This window comes from Lampetra planeri, chromosome 35 (genome assembly GCF_965212315.1).
Source record: "Lampetra planeri chromosome 35, kcLamPlan1.2.h2, whole genome shotgun sequence".
NCBI classification, from domain to species: domain Eukaryota; kingdom Metazoa; phylum Chordata; class Hyperoartia; order Petromyzontiformes; family Petromyzontidae; genus Lampetra; species Lampetra planeri.
Genome location: NC_136141.1, coordinates 10,517,850 through 10,531,345, shown reverse-complemented (window position 1 = coordinate 10,531,345; position 13,496 = coordinate 10,517,850). Strand labels below are relative to the sequence as shown.

At 48.5% G+C, this 13,496-nt stretch overlaps 1 protein-coding gene across 1 annotated transcript in view; it reads right to left on the bottom strand.

Annotated features, from left to right (window-relative positions):
• Window positions 1-13,496, bottom strand: part of WDR90 (WD repeat domain 90) — a 54,162-nt gene that overhangs the window by 12,207 nt on the left and 28,459 nt on the right. Inside the window, exons 24-35 of the mRNA XM_078611182.1 lie at window positions 13,292-13,420; window positions 11,458-11,576; window positions 10,701-10,756; window positions 8,989-9,144; window positions 6,928-7,128; window positions 5,989-6,080; window positions 5,058-5,160; window positions 4,166-4,287; window positions 2,876-3,014; window positions 1,331-1,524; window positions 381-549; window positions 144-258 (exon numbers count right to left, since the gene is read on the bottom strand). Of these exons, the coding sequence (XP_078467308.1) occupies window positions 144-258; window positions 381-549; window positions 1,331-1,524; window positions 2,876-3,014; window positions 4,166-4,287; window positions 5,058-5,160; window positions 5,989-6,080; window positions 6,928-7,128; window positions 8,989-9,144; window positions 10,701-10,756; window positions 11,458-11,576; window positions 13,292-13,420 (1,595 nt within the window). The remainder of the gene's footprint in view (window positions 1-143; window positions 259-380; window positions 550-1,330; window positions 1,525-2,875; window positions 3,015-4,165; window positions 4,288-5,057; window positions 5,161-5,988; window positions 6,081-6,927; window positions 7,129-8,988; window positions 9,145-10,700; window positions 10,757-11,457; window positions 11,577-13,291; window positions 13,421-13,496) is intronic.

The window sequence follows — 13,496 nt, the reverse complement described above, 5'->3', positions numbered from 1 at the left end:
GGTTGCTCCTAAAAGAGCTATTTAGCTCAGTGGGTCTTACCTGGTAAAATATAATATTATAGTTTTAAATAGTTTGTAAGGTGATACGCATGGAGAGAAGAGTTTAATAAACAGCCGGTCTGTTTCCGGGTGTCCACTCCTACCCGCGCGTCCCTCTCTCCTGGACTCGTGCCTCGTCCACGCTGGCCACCGACCACCGGCGGAGCCGCCTTCCGGCGCCACCGGTCACGAGGCTGTGCCCGCGACACTCGATCACGCCTGCAACGAGACACAAGAGGCACTTTCACTCCCGTCGTCTCCTCTTTCTTCTGCTCCTCCTTCCCTGCGCACACACCTGCCTCTCTCTCTCTCTCGCCTCCGTCCCGTCCGCGATGTCTCACCGAGGGCGAGCGAGTCAGCCTCCCACGTGAGGAAGCAGCTTTTCCGCTCGCTGTCCCAGGCGCTCACGAGGCCGGAGCTCGTGCCGGCAAACACGACGCCGCCCGCACCGTAGCACACGCACGTCACCTCCGCGCCGCCCAGCTCCGGCGGCACGGCCACCATGTCCAACTGGGGAGGGGCGGGGGGGGGGAAGTGGCACAGGTGTTGGGAAATGCTCACCCCACGGCCCCTTGACCCTCAATCACGGTCAGTATCCTGACCTGCCCCGACTGGTTATCTGTGAAAAAGAGCTTTTTTCGCTCATCGGATTTCTCCAGTATAATTAAATATTCTGATACAGTGTAGAGCGATATTTGAGCCAGGTGCCGATTTCACCCTTGGGAACGACACGGAGTGGATGGAGAAGCCTTTGTCCAGCAGTAGACCAACCAGGGTATGCGTCTCACGAGCAACTAACCCGCCAGAGCAGACAGATGTCATCATCCCTGCACCAAGCTTCCCCTCAGTTCGCAGGGTCTCAGGGAGTGGAGCATTGTGACCCCCTCTTAATTTGCTTGGACGGCTGGGGTCCGACGCGCTGATCACTCTCATGCAGCAGGCTTTCGTGACCAATATAATGATTCATAATTACAACTTTGTGCCATATCACATGGGTAAAATGCGTGTTGTACACCCTCCTCCACCGAACACAGCCAATGAATAAAGTTGTTATGTGAACGTTATAATGTATTACTGCTACAGCATTCCTGTCTGTTGGAGAGCAATCCACATTCAATAATTGGTTACAATTAATTGTTCAATGTTGTGGATTTAATTTGTTCACATGGCGACTTTATTAATTGCCTGTGTCGACTGGAAGAGGGTTTTACGACACAAAAATCAATGACGCTTCACGCTCAGCTGTTTAAATCGCTGGGAGACGGGGGGGGGAGAAGAGAGCGAGACTCACGCTGAGCCCAAACTCGCGTCCGCGCTGCTCCACGAGTCCGAACGCGATGTGGCCGCTCGCCGCGCACACAAATTCCCCCGCGCGGCCCGGGCGGAATGCCACCGCGTGCGCTGGCACGGGGCAGCGCACGCTCGCCAGCAGAGACACGTCCTGCTGCACCGCCCACAGCGCCAGCGAGCCATCGCGCCCGTCTCCTGCCAGGCAGAGGCAGCGGAGCGGAGGGGATGCGAGGGCGAGAAGGTCACGACGGGAATCCGGTAAACGGCATTCACACATTTGGTGGTCAAGACGTTCAGTCAAATGGTGCCCTCTACAGGGCACGGCTCAAGCAATACCCTCGTGTGGAGTGTGCGTGTGTGGTGGTGTGAGGTGAGGAGGAGGAGTGGGATCGTATGGGATGGAGGGAGCCTGAGCAATGGACCTGCCCTTGAGTGAGGAACTCAAGAAGACCTGTAACTTGTGCAAAACTCATTTTCTAAAACATTACTTCCAAACCACCACATCCAACCAAGTGTTGTGTACACACATGGGATGAGACGTTATCGTTCTTCTTTCTGCATGTAGTTTGTTGTCCTTACCCTGCACAACCGATTACAATGGTTGGCTATGTACGGTGTGAAAGAAGTTCAACATACAGACATACATTCACGCCATTCTGAACAATATTCTCCATGACCATTGATTCCCAGGTGCAATGTTAACAGCATTAACATTAGCAGCGCATTTGGTGCCATTTCTCCACTGCGGCCGTGCATAAACATGGGCTCAAGCTTGTGATACTATTAGTTCTAGAGTTATGTATGTTGAAATTATTTTGCGCCGTAGGTAGTGGAATGACAAACACACAGCTTGCAAAAAATCAACAGCAGTGCGATGATAAACCATCGCTAGTCTCTCACTAGCACAGGATCTCTGCAAGATGCTGACTACACTGAGCCGCACAAGGACATCACACGGGTGCTGCGCCCATCCCATGCACAAGTCCCAATTGTGACTGTGGCTCCACGCCACACACTGGACAACGTCTTTCTTCGTATGGCCGATGTTGCTGAAGAGCACAAGTATAATCTTACATTGAGATGGTTGAGCCAGACAATTGCTTCAAGTGTCGCAGAGTGTATTCTCCGTGGTGCCGCACCTCCGATTAGTGCAGTTGGCTTTGTACGGTGTGAAATAAGTTCAACATATGTGCATGCCTCTTTCATATTTATCAATCGAGCATCGGGTCGTTATACGTTCCATGGTCTGTTCTGGGTGACCACAGTCGCACACTGCCAGAGCAATTTAAATATTCTATCTTTACATCAAAGTATATGCATCTGCTGCTGTCGTGGTTTATGGAGATGTGGATCCTAAACCACTGCCCCCCACAAAAGATCGCTCAACGGAGGAACATAGGAGCTTCACGGGGTCTCCAAACACCCCAGCAATTATCGCTTGTGACTTTATACATTCGGCCGTACGGGAGAAGACGATGACAACGACGTTAACGTCCGTCCCCTGTGCGCACGCTTGAGACGCGGTGCGCGTGCGGTGAGCACGCACCCAGCGAGAGGAGGAAGCGGTCGTCGCGGGAGAAGGCCAGGGCCTGCACGTCGCCGCGGTGATGAGTCGGGCCGCTCCGGCAGACGCCGCTGGCCACGTCCCACATGCACATTTGTCCACAGGAGGCGGACACCAGTGTCTGGGGACGAATACGGTGCATGTCGTTCACACGAAGATCCTTCCTAGAGCCTTAACAGACTGTCGGGGGCTGTCAGCGAGGACCTATGAAGGCCGACACGGCACACTCAAGGGTGGGTGGTCAACACCATCCCCGGCTGCCTTTGTCTCCCCAGTCGTGCTGATGTTAACACACTGCATCAGATACTCATTTAAGGCTGAGTCAACCTAGGGGAGAACCCGTACCAATTAAGATATTTGTCACTATTATTAGTCGCGAGCGGGAATTGAACTTCCATCCCTGGGTTCGTAGTGCAGTGCGCTATCCACTAAACGACTGCTCCCCTGCTCATAGAAACCCATTCACACACGTGACTGTGTCACTGTCAGGCCAAATTAAAGGAATATAATGCATGTGTTAGGCATGTAAAATCAATGTTTACGATAATGACACGTGCATTTAATGTTGAATGTAATGGTTTCATGCGATTCCTACAGCCACTAGAGGCGCTATATTCAATAGGATGATTCTGAGTTTGCACTGAACAAAACACAGCGATTTAATATTTTTTCAAATTATTTGGCGATACTACATTGGCAGTGGGTGCACAAGCATTGTGACGCACATCTGTAATCCAGTACTTTGGAGACGAGGGTTAATGGATCACAAAGATGTGGAACTCCCAATCCTGCTGGGTTATGATGGCAGACAGCAGACAACAGGCCTCTAACTCTGGGTGCTCTGATTTCCTCCGACATGCAAAACATTCTGACATGGAATAGGCCAAATATCGCTGTGCCGGTGGCAAGATGTTATCTACCTCGCCTGGTATGGAGGAGGTTGTGGGTTCGATCCTGACTCCGACGCCTGTATTTTTTAAATTTGCATGTCTCTCTCTCCCCATTGTCAGGTAGATTTTTCTCCAAGTCCTCTGGTTTTTCCCTTCACATTTGAAAACATGCGTTTAGAGCATTTGGCTGCTGTAAATTTCCACACGATAAGCCACTTCGCTGAGCTATCATTTGTTGCCAGGTCGCTTCTGATAAAGAGCTATAAGTTAGCTTAGTGGGCCTTCCCTGGTAAAATATTTGTAAAAAGTTTAGTTTACGAAGAGAGTCCCGATTGAATTGTTTACGTGTCTGGACAGAGGCTGGAAGAGGCGACTTTGAGACCTGAGCGTCGTGCGAGATGGCCAGAGTGGAGATTTCCCGCTGGTGGCCCAGGAGGTGCCTCTGGTCGCCGGAGCGCAGCTCCTCCACGACGACCACGCACCCGCTCGAGTACGCCAGCAGACCTGAGAGTGCGCGCGCATGCGGGAGAGGCGGACGCATGTGCAGGGGACGAGGGGGGGGGGGGCCCCAATTTGTCACGCGACGGCGAACGTTGATTTTCATCAAATGTTCGCTGAAAAGGGTGCCGATGCCTCCGTCGCCAATAAAGTGGCAAATCGCCGAGGCCAAAGGGGATTTGGCCCTTTTGTGAAGAAGATGCGAATCTGTCACATTAGTAGCCGCTTTCTTAACCAAGTTAGTCTGTTGAGCAGAGTGGCGTTAGTGAACTCTACGAGCGTGAAACAGTGGTGGGGCGGTTAGTGCACTGTGCTATCAATCCAGTGACCGGTCTGACACAAAGACAACGATCCCCCATATAGCCTTGACAGATTGTTGGGGCAAGTGCTGTTAGCGAGCACCTATGAAGGCCAGCACCACACCTGGCTGCCTTTGTCTCCTAGTGATGATGTTTATACACTGCACCAGGGACTCATTTGAGGCCGAGTCGACCAAGAGGAGAGGCCCAGGATCAGTTCAGATATTCGTCAGCGATGTTGGTCGTGGACGGGAATCGAACTCGGATCGCTGGGTTTGTAGCCCAGCGTGCGAACCACTATGCTTCCGCTCACCCCTAAACATACGCACGCACACACAAATACGCACTAAGTGGTAGTGTTCTAGTAAGGCTCACACCGGCGGCACAGTCTCATACAGTGTGTGTATATGCAGTCGTCGCGACGGACGTGCGTGTGGACGTCACAGATCAGGGGGGTGCAGATGCCGCCCTCCATACCGTTGTCCGGCCGCCACACCAGGTTTCCGCGCCCGTTGCCGTTGTACCCGATGACAGCCTTCAGCCTCAGGCCTGGCAGCTCGCCAGCAGCTGTGGGCTGCTGCTACAAAGAGAAAATCCGCAGCGCCCCGATTGTATTTAAACCATTAGAAGTTTGAACAAGTATTTGTCAGGCATGTTGCGAACCAAAATTGTAAACGCGTGAACTGCAATAATTTTTGTTTGTAGAGGCTTGCCACCTGTACAGGATTCGTAAGGGCAGCACAGATTTTAGATGGCACCATCCAGCACTATTTTGCCTCTTTGAATCACTTGCGTGATTGCCACCATTGTCCCAAACACCTGTTTTCCAGGAAATATGACTGAAGCAAAACACGTTCCCGTATTTTATTTCTCATATTTTGACAAGTTCAAAGATAGTAACTTCATTTATTTATGCTTAAACTGGTTTGTCATGTATTCGCAACAATGCATTTGAGATTATAGATGTAAAATGAAAGTTGAATCTACAGTGGATCCCCGTTTATCCCAGTATGGATAAATCTGTGGTGCGGATTAATTCTTATGGCAACTTTACCAACACGCGTTATCGTGTGACCACAAACAAAATCACAAAGATCCCCTGTATAGCTTTTAAAAGACTGTCGGGGCAAGTGCTCTCAGCGAGCACCTACAAAGGCGGGCACACCACACTCGAGGGTGGGTGGCTCGCACCATGTCCGGCAGCCTCGTCTCCCTAGTGGCGATATTTACACACTGCACCAGTTGAGCCTGAGTCAATCTAGGGGAGGTCCGGGACATGTTCAGATAAATCCTCATTGGTGTTGGCTGCGAGCGGGAATGGAACTCAGGTCGTCGGGTTCGTAGCGCAGCGAGCTAATCGCTACACTACCGCTCCACACACAGACACACACGTGACCGGCTGCCATACCGGGGGGTGCTCGGTGAGCCCGCGTCGCGCCTGGAAGTGACAGTAGGGCAGCGCGGGGCCCCGGCCTTCCCCATCCGACGCTACCGTGACGTCTGTTATCAGACAACATGGCAGAGGGCTTCAGTGACAATGTAGACAGTAAGGGGCAACAATTAAAGTAAAATAAACAAACATCAGCACCGCAGTTTAACATACTAACAACTACGATAACCAAACAAATTTGTTGAACCTATGACTGTGTACACAGGTCAACTTTTGCCTAAATATCTTATCTAGATGTACACAGTGCCTTGTTCCAAGGCGCTTTAGAGAAATTGTAAAATTGTACATAAGATCAAATTGCTAAAGATGGTGGTGTAAAAGATAAAGATGGTGTAAATTATTTTTCAGTATATATTTGAATGAAATTGGTGACAGAATGGGACCCAGAGGGGGGCAGATATCTTGAGAGCATGACCCCTGTGAGAATGCATCGATGAGATCAGCTTGTACAGGAGCTGGAGGCATTGTGGCATCACAAGAACGTGAGAAATGGTGAGCAATGTGGACAGCAGTGAACAGATCATGGTTGATGGACGATGATGATAATGGGAATTATGAGAATGATGTGTCTATGTGTTTGTGTCTCTGTGTGTGTCTCTCTCTGCTTGTGTGTCTGCCTGTGTCTCTGTGTCTGTGTTTTGTCTCTCTCTCAAATTTAGCAATCTTTGGAAGAACGTAATCAACCAGGTAGGGTGTTGACTGTTGTGTTAGCCGACTCTCTGTGTTGTATTGCATATTTCTAAGTTTGTTTTCTCATTAATTCTTACCTGATGACGGTTTCTTTTGTTGCAATCGAAACGTCGTATTCTATTAATAAATGTATTTTCTTTCTACGTGACTTTACCAAAAGACCCATAGACTAGAGAATGATGAAGACAATGATATCAAGCAACGGACCCTTGGCACCCTCGTCTTGCTGGGGCTTGCGCTTGCGCGGTGTGGCGATGAGCCGCGTTGCGACGCTGCGGTCACCCGTCTTCTCGTTGACGATGACGACCGTGCGGCGACCCCCGCGCGAGCGACAGCGGCCTCCGCTCCACTCCATCTCATCGCCCGACGCGCCCCCTCTCCTGGACACTTCACCGCGGTGAATCACCACTGGTGGCACACGCACACAGAATAAGAGCAAAAGGGACAAATATTTGACTTTTCGATATGCGCATCGTCAAATATCAATCTTTCTTTTAGTGCCAATATCGCCCCCAATAAAGTAGGCATCAGTGCATATTACAGCGAGACGGGAACGGTACAGGGGGCACAGAGCAACAGGAATGAGAGAAGAAAGCCCTCGCAACTCCAGCCTTAATCCTCAGCGGTTAACACATTGTTGTTTAAATAGAGAATACATTTCTACTGCCTCAAACTCACGTGCTCCGCCGAGTGTGATTCCAATCATGCATCCTCCCCATGTGTATTTAGACACATCTAAACTTTTGCTTTGATTTGTTTTTGCAGGTTTTTTCCAGCCTTTTTTTTTTACATGTGCAAGTTAGAGACACGGTGTCGACCGCAAATAAAAATGGACTTGTGAAAAGATGCATCTCTAGAAAGGATAATGGCTGGCGCTTGGGGCTAATGATGGGGGTGGCAGCCAGAGGAGGGAACACACCGGAGAGAATGTGCCCACCTCAGAGATGACCTTGTGTGTAGGTACGAGACGGATCGTTGCATCGCAGAAACACGAGAGGTGACGAGGGTGATGGTGGCGAGATGTTAACTACCTCGCCTGGTATGCAGAAGGACATGGGTTTGATCCTGACCTTGACGCCTGTATATTTGGAGTTTGCATGTTTTCCCTGTGGTCGAGTACATTTTTAGAGTATTTGGCTGCTAGAAATATACACATGATAAGACACTTCTTTGAGCTATCAGTTGTGGCCAGGCCACTTTTGAAAAAGACCTAGCTCAGTGAAACTTACCTGGTTTAAAAATAAATTATTTTAATATGCGTTTCTATATGTTTATTGGTCTCCATGCGAGTTTACGTGCTTATGGGTCTCTACGTCGACTTGTTGGTCTCTCCGTGAGTTTAGTTTTTAATTCAGCAGTGGGGAGTGATCATGGCCGATGATGACGACGGGATGGTGGGAGGGATTTCCACAGTCGAGCAGAGCTTGACATCGGAGGAGGCATCGACGCATGAAGCTCATGGGAACGGTGACCTTGTGGGTCGTGATAAAATAGTGACAAGGAAGTGCCTGTATGACAGCGAGAGTGAATAGAGCGAATCGGTGAACGCAGGATCATCAGTTGTTCAATTTGTTTTACTATCAGAGACAAGGAGGAACTGGAAGCTTCCTTGCCGATGCATAGGAAATGTTCAAAGCTCAGCTGACCTTATATGCCTAAGCTGAAACATTTTAGGGGGCTTAAGTATGGACTATGTCTACGCTTAATTTATGTCATTGGTGAATTCACAAATATCAAGAAAATGCACAAGGACAAAACAAAGGGAGCGGGAACAATATAAACATGTACATTTTACAGACAGGCAGTGGAGTGGCACAGTGGTAATACTCATGCCACACAGCAAGAAGGGCCTGGGTTTAGTTGTCCAATTTGTATGTTCTCCCCCTGTTCTGCATGAGTTTCCTCCCTTTGCTAAAAAAACATATACAATGTAAACAGTACAAGTCAAGTATCCCAATGCTGAAACATTACCTGCACATTAGTTAATTGGGATTGCACATATAGCAACATCGCCTACTACTGTGAACGCTTGGGCAGGACCCTGCTGAAAAACACACTTGAGACTGAGCGAGGCTTTCTTGGGTAAAAAAAATCAGAAGCTGGTGCAGCGTCAACATGTATGTATGTTGATCTTCTAATCGGAGGTGCAGATGGAATGCAGCTGCAGCCCACCTTGTGACTACAGCAGCCACCACCTAGTGAGTAATGGCGAGTGTTGGATTGGTCGTTCGCACAAATACGGATGGGGAGGCAAATTGGCGGCGTCACCTTCGCGGCTCTGCGTGCCGTCTGGGCGGCGGGCTGCCCGTGGGCTGGAGGCCTTGGTTGCGACGGGCCCTCGTATGGAGCTCACATCCAGGATGGGCAGGCTAGACACCAACGCGGAAGCTCCGGCGGCAACATCGGGGTCCACTCTGTGCACGGCTTGTCACGGAATACCGCACGACGTTCACGCAAATCACGCGCAACCGTGTTTAAAAAGCAAACCAAATAACATTCTCCATAATAAAGGTTGTTTTGGGTTAGATCGCGTAAATATATAAATGTGTCATTAAAACCCGCCCTGCAATAGGTACGGCTATTTTAATATACACAATAGACAGGAAGGACAAGTTCAAAGGGCATAATGCACGTTGCCTCAGTATTCCCCCCCCCCCCCGCCCCAACGTGGCGCATGAGTGCAGAAGCATGGTCACCATATCTACGCCTCTATATAAGGAACGAAACAGTTGGACTTCTCCACAAATCTGGCTGTCGCCTGATGAAGCTAGTTGTTGTAATTACTGGCGAAACGTCGTACTCAGATTGTAAATGTTGTGGCTTGGCTCTCCAACACTCCGGTGTGCTGTACTAGTGACGAATTGGCATGTTCTGTTTACCTGTCGGGTGGTGGCGATCTAACCCAAAAAACCTCTATTGTGGATGATATTTGTCACGAAAGCCTACGTGTTAAACCCAATAACATTCTGCCTAAATTTACCACCTCCCTTTGCACTTCCACCGCCATTCCTAATTGCCACCCCTGCCATATTATTCCCTGGTTTGAGGGATCGCCCTCCAGTTACACACGACTGCAGAATGCATAGTGAACTTCTTTTGCACTGTACGTAGCCAACCGTGCTAATAGGTGGTGTGGTCGTTGAGACGATGCGTGTCGCACCACTGTTCCATCTGCCCAACTCGCACTTTTGTTTTGATCTGTTTTGCGTGTTTGTTTTGTCTAAATGTGCTGTTTATGTTTATATGGTCGCCATGTAAAGCGTCCTGTTGCTTTTAGTAACTAGAGGCTAGGAAACGTTGCGTCATTGCTGCTATAATGCTTATTAAAGCGTCTATCTGCTCAAATTGGCCCTCAAGTCTGGTGCCAGCACTGAGCCATCAGTGGAAATGCCACGTTCTCATGGCAGGACCCTGTCTCTCCATAGGACAAATCCTGTGGGATTTCCACACACACAGATACCTTCCATTGGAGAGTATGCTTATGTTACCATAGGGCTCCCCTGTTTGTTGCGGTTGCACCCGATTCAAGCGCCGAATGGCTCACAGGGCTATACCTAATAAATGAACTTGAAATGAACTTGAACTTGAAATGAACTTGAACTTCCCCTGGTTGGATTGATATATAGACCCCTTGATGAAAAGGCACTTGTAAACTAAGTGAATATTAAAAAAAGTATTTAAAAAAAGATTATATTCTGATATCCCGTGATATATCGCTTAGAAAATACTTATGTAATAACACTGAACACTCTTGTAATATGATAATTTCTCATTTCCATGTATTTTAATAGGATTTTTTATTTATACACACACCTGACAGAGCTGAGCTTTTGTGAACACCTGACCATGCTGCATGTAATATCCAGCGAAACGTCGATCATACGAAATTGTAAACATATTGCTTCGGCTTTTAAACATTTTACAGACACAATCTAATCCAAAATAAACGAATTATGAATAAAAAAATAAATACGCTTCACCTCTGCTGTCTAATTTCTTTGGAGATCCTTTAGGAGCTCTTCCATTCTTTTTCTCCCTGGGAAAAAAAAACAAAACATTGTCGTTAAACAAAGCACAAACATTCAATTACCTCCGTAACAACACACTAATCTGTATGTTACTCCGGGGAACCTCTCTCTCCTTGATAGAACACTCCGCCAATTTAAACCCATAAGTGTTCATTGGAAAGCTTGTGATACGTAGTTTATGTGCACAAGCTCAATATCGTGAAAAATTATTTACCTTTGACCCAATCAATCGGCTAATTCGGTTTATTATTGGTCCGTGGTGTTGCTTATCCGTGGTACCATTTGCAAATCGTGATGTGGGTGCCACTTCAAAATCATACCATGCATTGGTGTGGGCCACTGGGGAGGAAATTGTAAGGGAAGGGGACAGCGCTCGTTTTGGGGGGAGAGACCGGCAAGGGCTCAAAATAAATTATTGTTGCATCTCAACAAGCTTTATACTGAATTTATTACACAGGACGATCCATTTATAGATACTCCACTAAATACTGTCTCCCACCAATCTCAAAATACGTATCAAATCTGGTGGAAAAAAAGCTCTTCGGTAAGATATCCAGCCATCTCTCTCACAATATTCCGTCAAACTGTTCACAAGTAAGCAGCAGGGACGCCATAATTCAGCGGGGCATCTGTAAATGTATTGCCCTGCGTATGGCCCTGACTGAACGAGCGGTAAGCTGGCACGGCGTATATGGGTTTGGGGCTCCACCTGAACGCGGGCAGAGCCAGGAAATCCCAGATGAGGATGGCGTCGCCCACGCTGACGAGCCCCAGCTGGTCCGGGGTGAACATCACGTGCCGCACGCTCTCAGAGTGCCCAATGAACGTCTGGGGACACGGCGAGCGTTTCAGCCTCCCACACTTGATACCGCAAAAAGACGCGTAACATGCACGCAACACACGCAGAGAGCGTCTACACGGCAGCGTACGTTATTGTATGCATGTACAGTGAGGGAAAAAAGTATTTGATCCCCTGCTGATTTTGTACGTTTGCCCACTGACAAAGAAATGATCAGTCTATAAATTTAATGGTAGGTTTATTTGAACAGTGAAAGACAGAATAACAACAACAAAATCCAGAAAAACGCATGTCAAAAATGTTATAAATTGATTTGCATTTTAATGAGGGAAATAGGTGTTTGACCCCTCTGCAAAACATGACTTAGTACTTGGTGGCAAAACCCTTGTTGGCAATCACAGAGGTCAGACGTTTCTTGTAGTTGGCCACCAGGTTTGCACACATCTCAGGAGGGATTTCGTCCCACTCCTCTTTGCAGATCTTCTCCAAGTCATTAAGGTTTCGAGGCTGACGTTTCGCAACTCGAACCTTCAGCTCCCTCTACAGATTTTCTATCGAGCAGGGGGACCATGCGGGCGCTGCAGGATTTCAGTCCTTCACGGCGTAGTGTGTTACCAACTGTTTTCTTGGTGACTATGGTCCCAGCTGCCTTGAGATCATTGACAAGATCCTCCCGTGTAGTTCTGGGCTGATTCCTCACCGTTCTCATGATCATTGCAACTCTACGAGGTGAGATCTTGCATGGAGCCCCAGGCCGAGGGAGATTGACAGTTATTTTGTGTTTCTTCCATTTGCGAATAATCGCACCAACTCTTGTCACCTTCTCACCAAGCTGCTTGGCGATGGTCTTGTAGCCCATTCCAGCCTTGTGCAGGTCTACAATCTTGTCCCCGACATCCTTGGAGAGCTCTTTGGGTCTTGGCCATGGTAGAGAGTTTGGAATCTGATTATTGATTTCTTCTGTGAACAGGTGTCTTTTATACAGGTAACAAGCTGCGATTAGGAACACTCCCTTTAAGAGTGTGCTCCTAATCTCAGCTCGTTACCTGTATAAAAGACACCTGGGAGCCAGAAATCTTTCTGAGAGGGGGTCAAATACTTATTTCCCTCATTAAAATGCCAAAAAATTTATAACATTTTTGACATGCGTTTTTCTGGATTTAGTTGTTGTTATTCTGTCTCTCACTGTTCAAATAAACCTACCATTAAAATTATAGACTGATCATTTCTTTGTCAGTGGGCAAACGTACAAAATCAGCAGGGGATCAAATACTTTTTCCCTCACTGTATGTTGAACTTCTTTTGCAAAGTACGTTCAACATACACACATACATCATTGTATGTATGTTGAACTTATTTCGCACCGTACGTAGCCAACTGTCCTAATCAGAGGTGCGGGGGGAAGGACAACAAACTAAACACAAAAAAGTTGCCTGAACGAGACCGTCAACCCACATGCATTGTAGCAACGAGTTGATCTGTTTATAGAGCGGCATTCAAATTCGATTCTGTTCTTGCGTATGATGGAAATATGTTCAGGAGCTACGTACCAATGCTCTGGTCTGCTCGCCACAAGAGGGCTTTCAGGAGAGAGTTTGTCTCGCTTTGCTATACCTGTGTGACACCCACCTGCCTACCACCCACGATGTGCGTCACCCACCTGTGCTCTACAAACATCTATGGCGCCCAACCTGCATTACGTGTCACGCAACCATCAGCCACGCGTGCGCGCGCGCCCCCCCACCTGCGCATCGGTGCGGTGCTGGGCGCGCGCGTCCCACACTTTCACCACGCGGTCTCTGGCCGTGGCGAAGAAGCGGCCGTCCTCGCTCACGTCCGTGGAGACGCAGCGCGTGTGGTGAGCCGCCGAAAGCTGCGCGTCCGGGAACGTGACGGCCAAATGTGAGCGAGGGCTGTGCGTGTCCACACTCTACCTCCCGAGGAGAGGG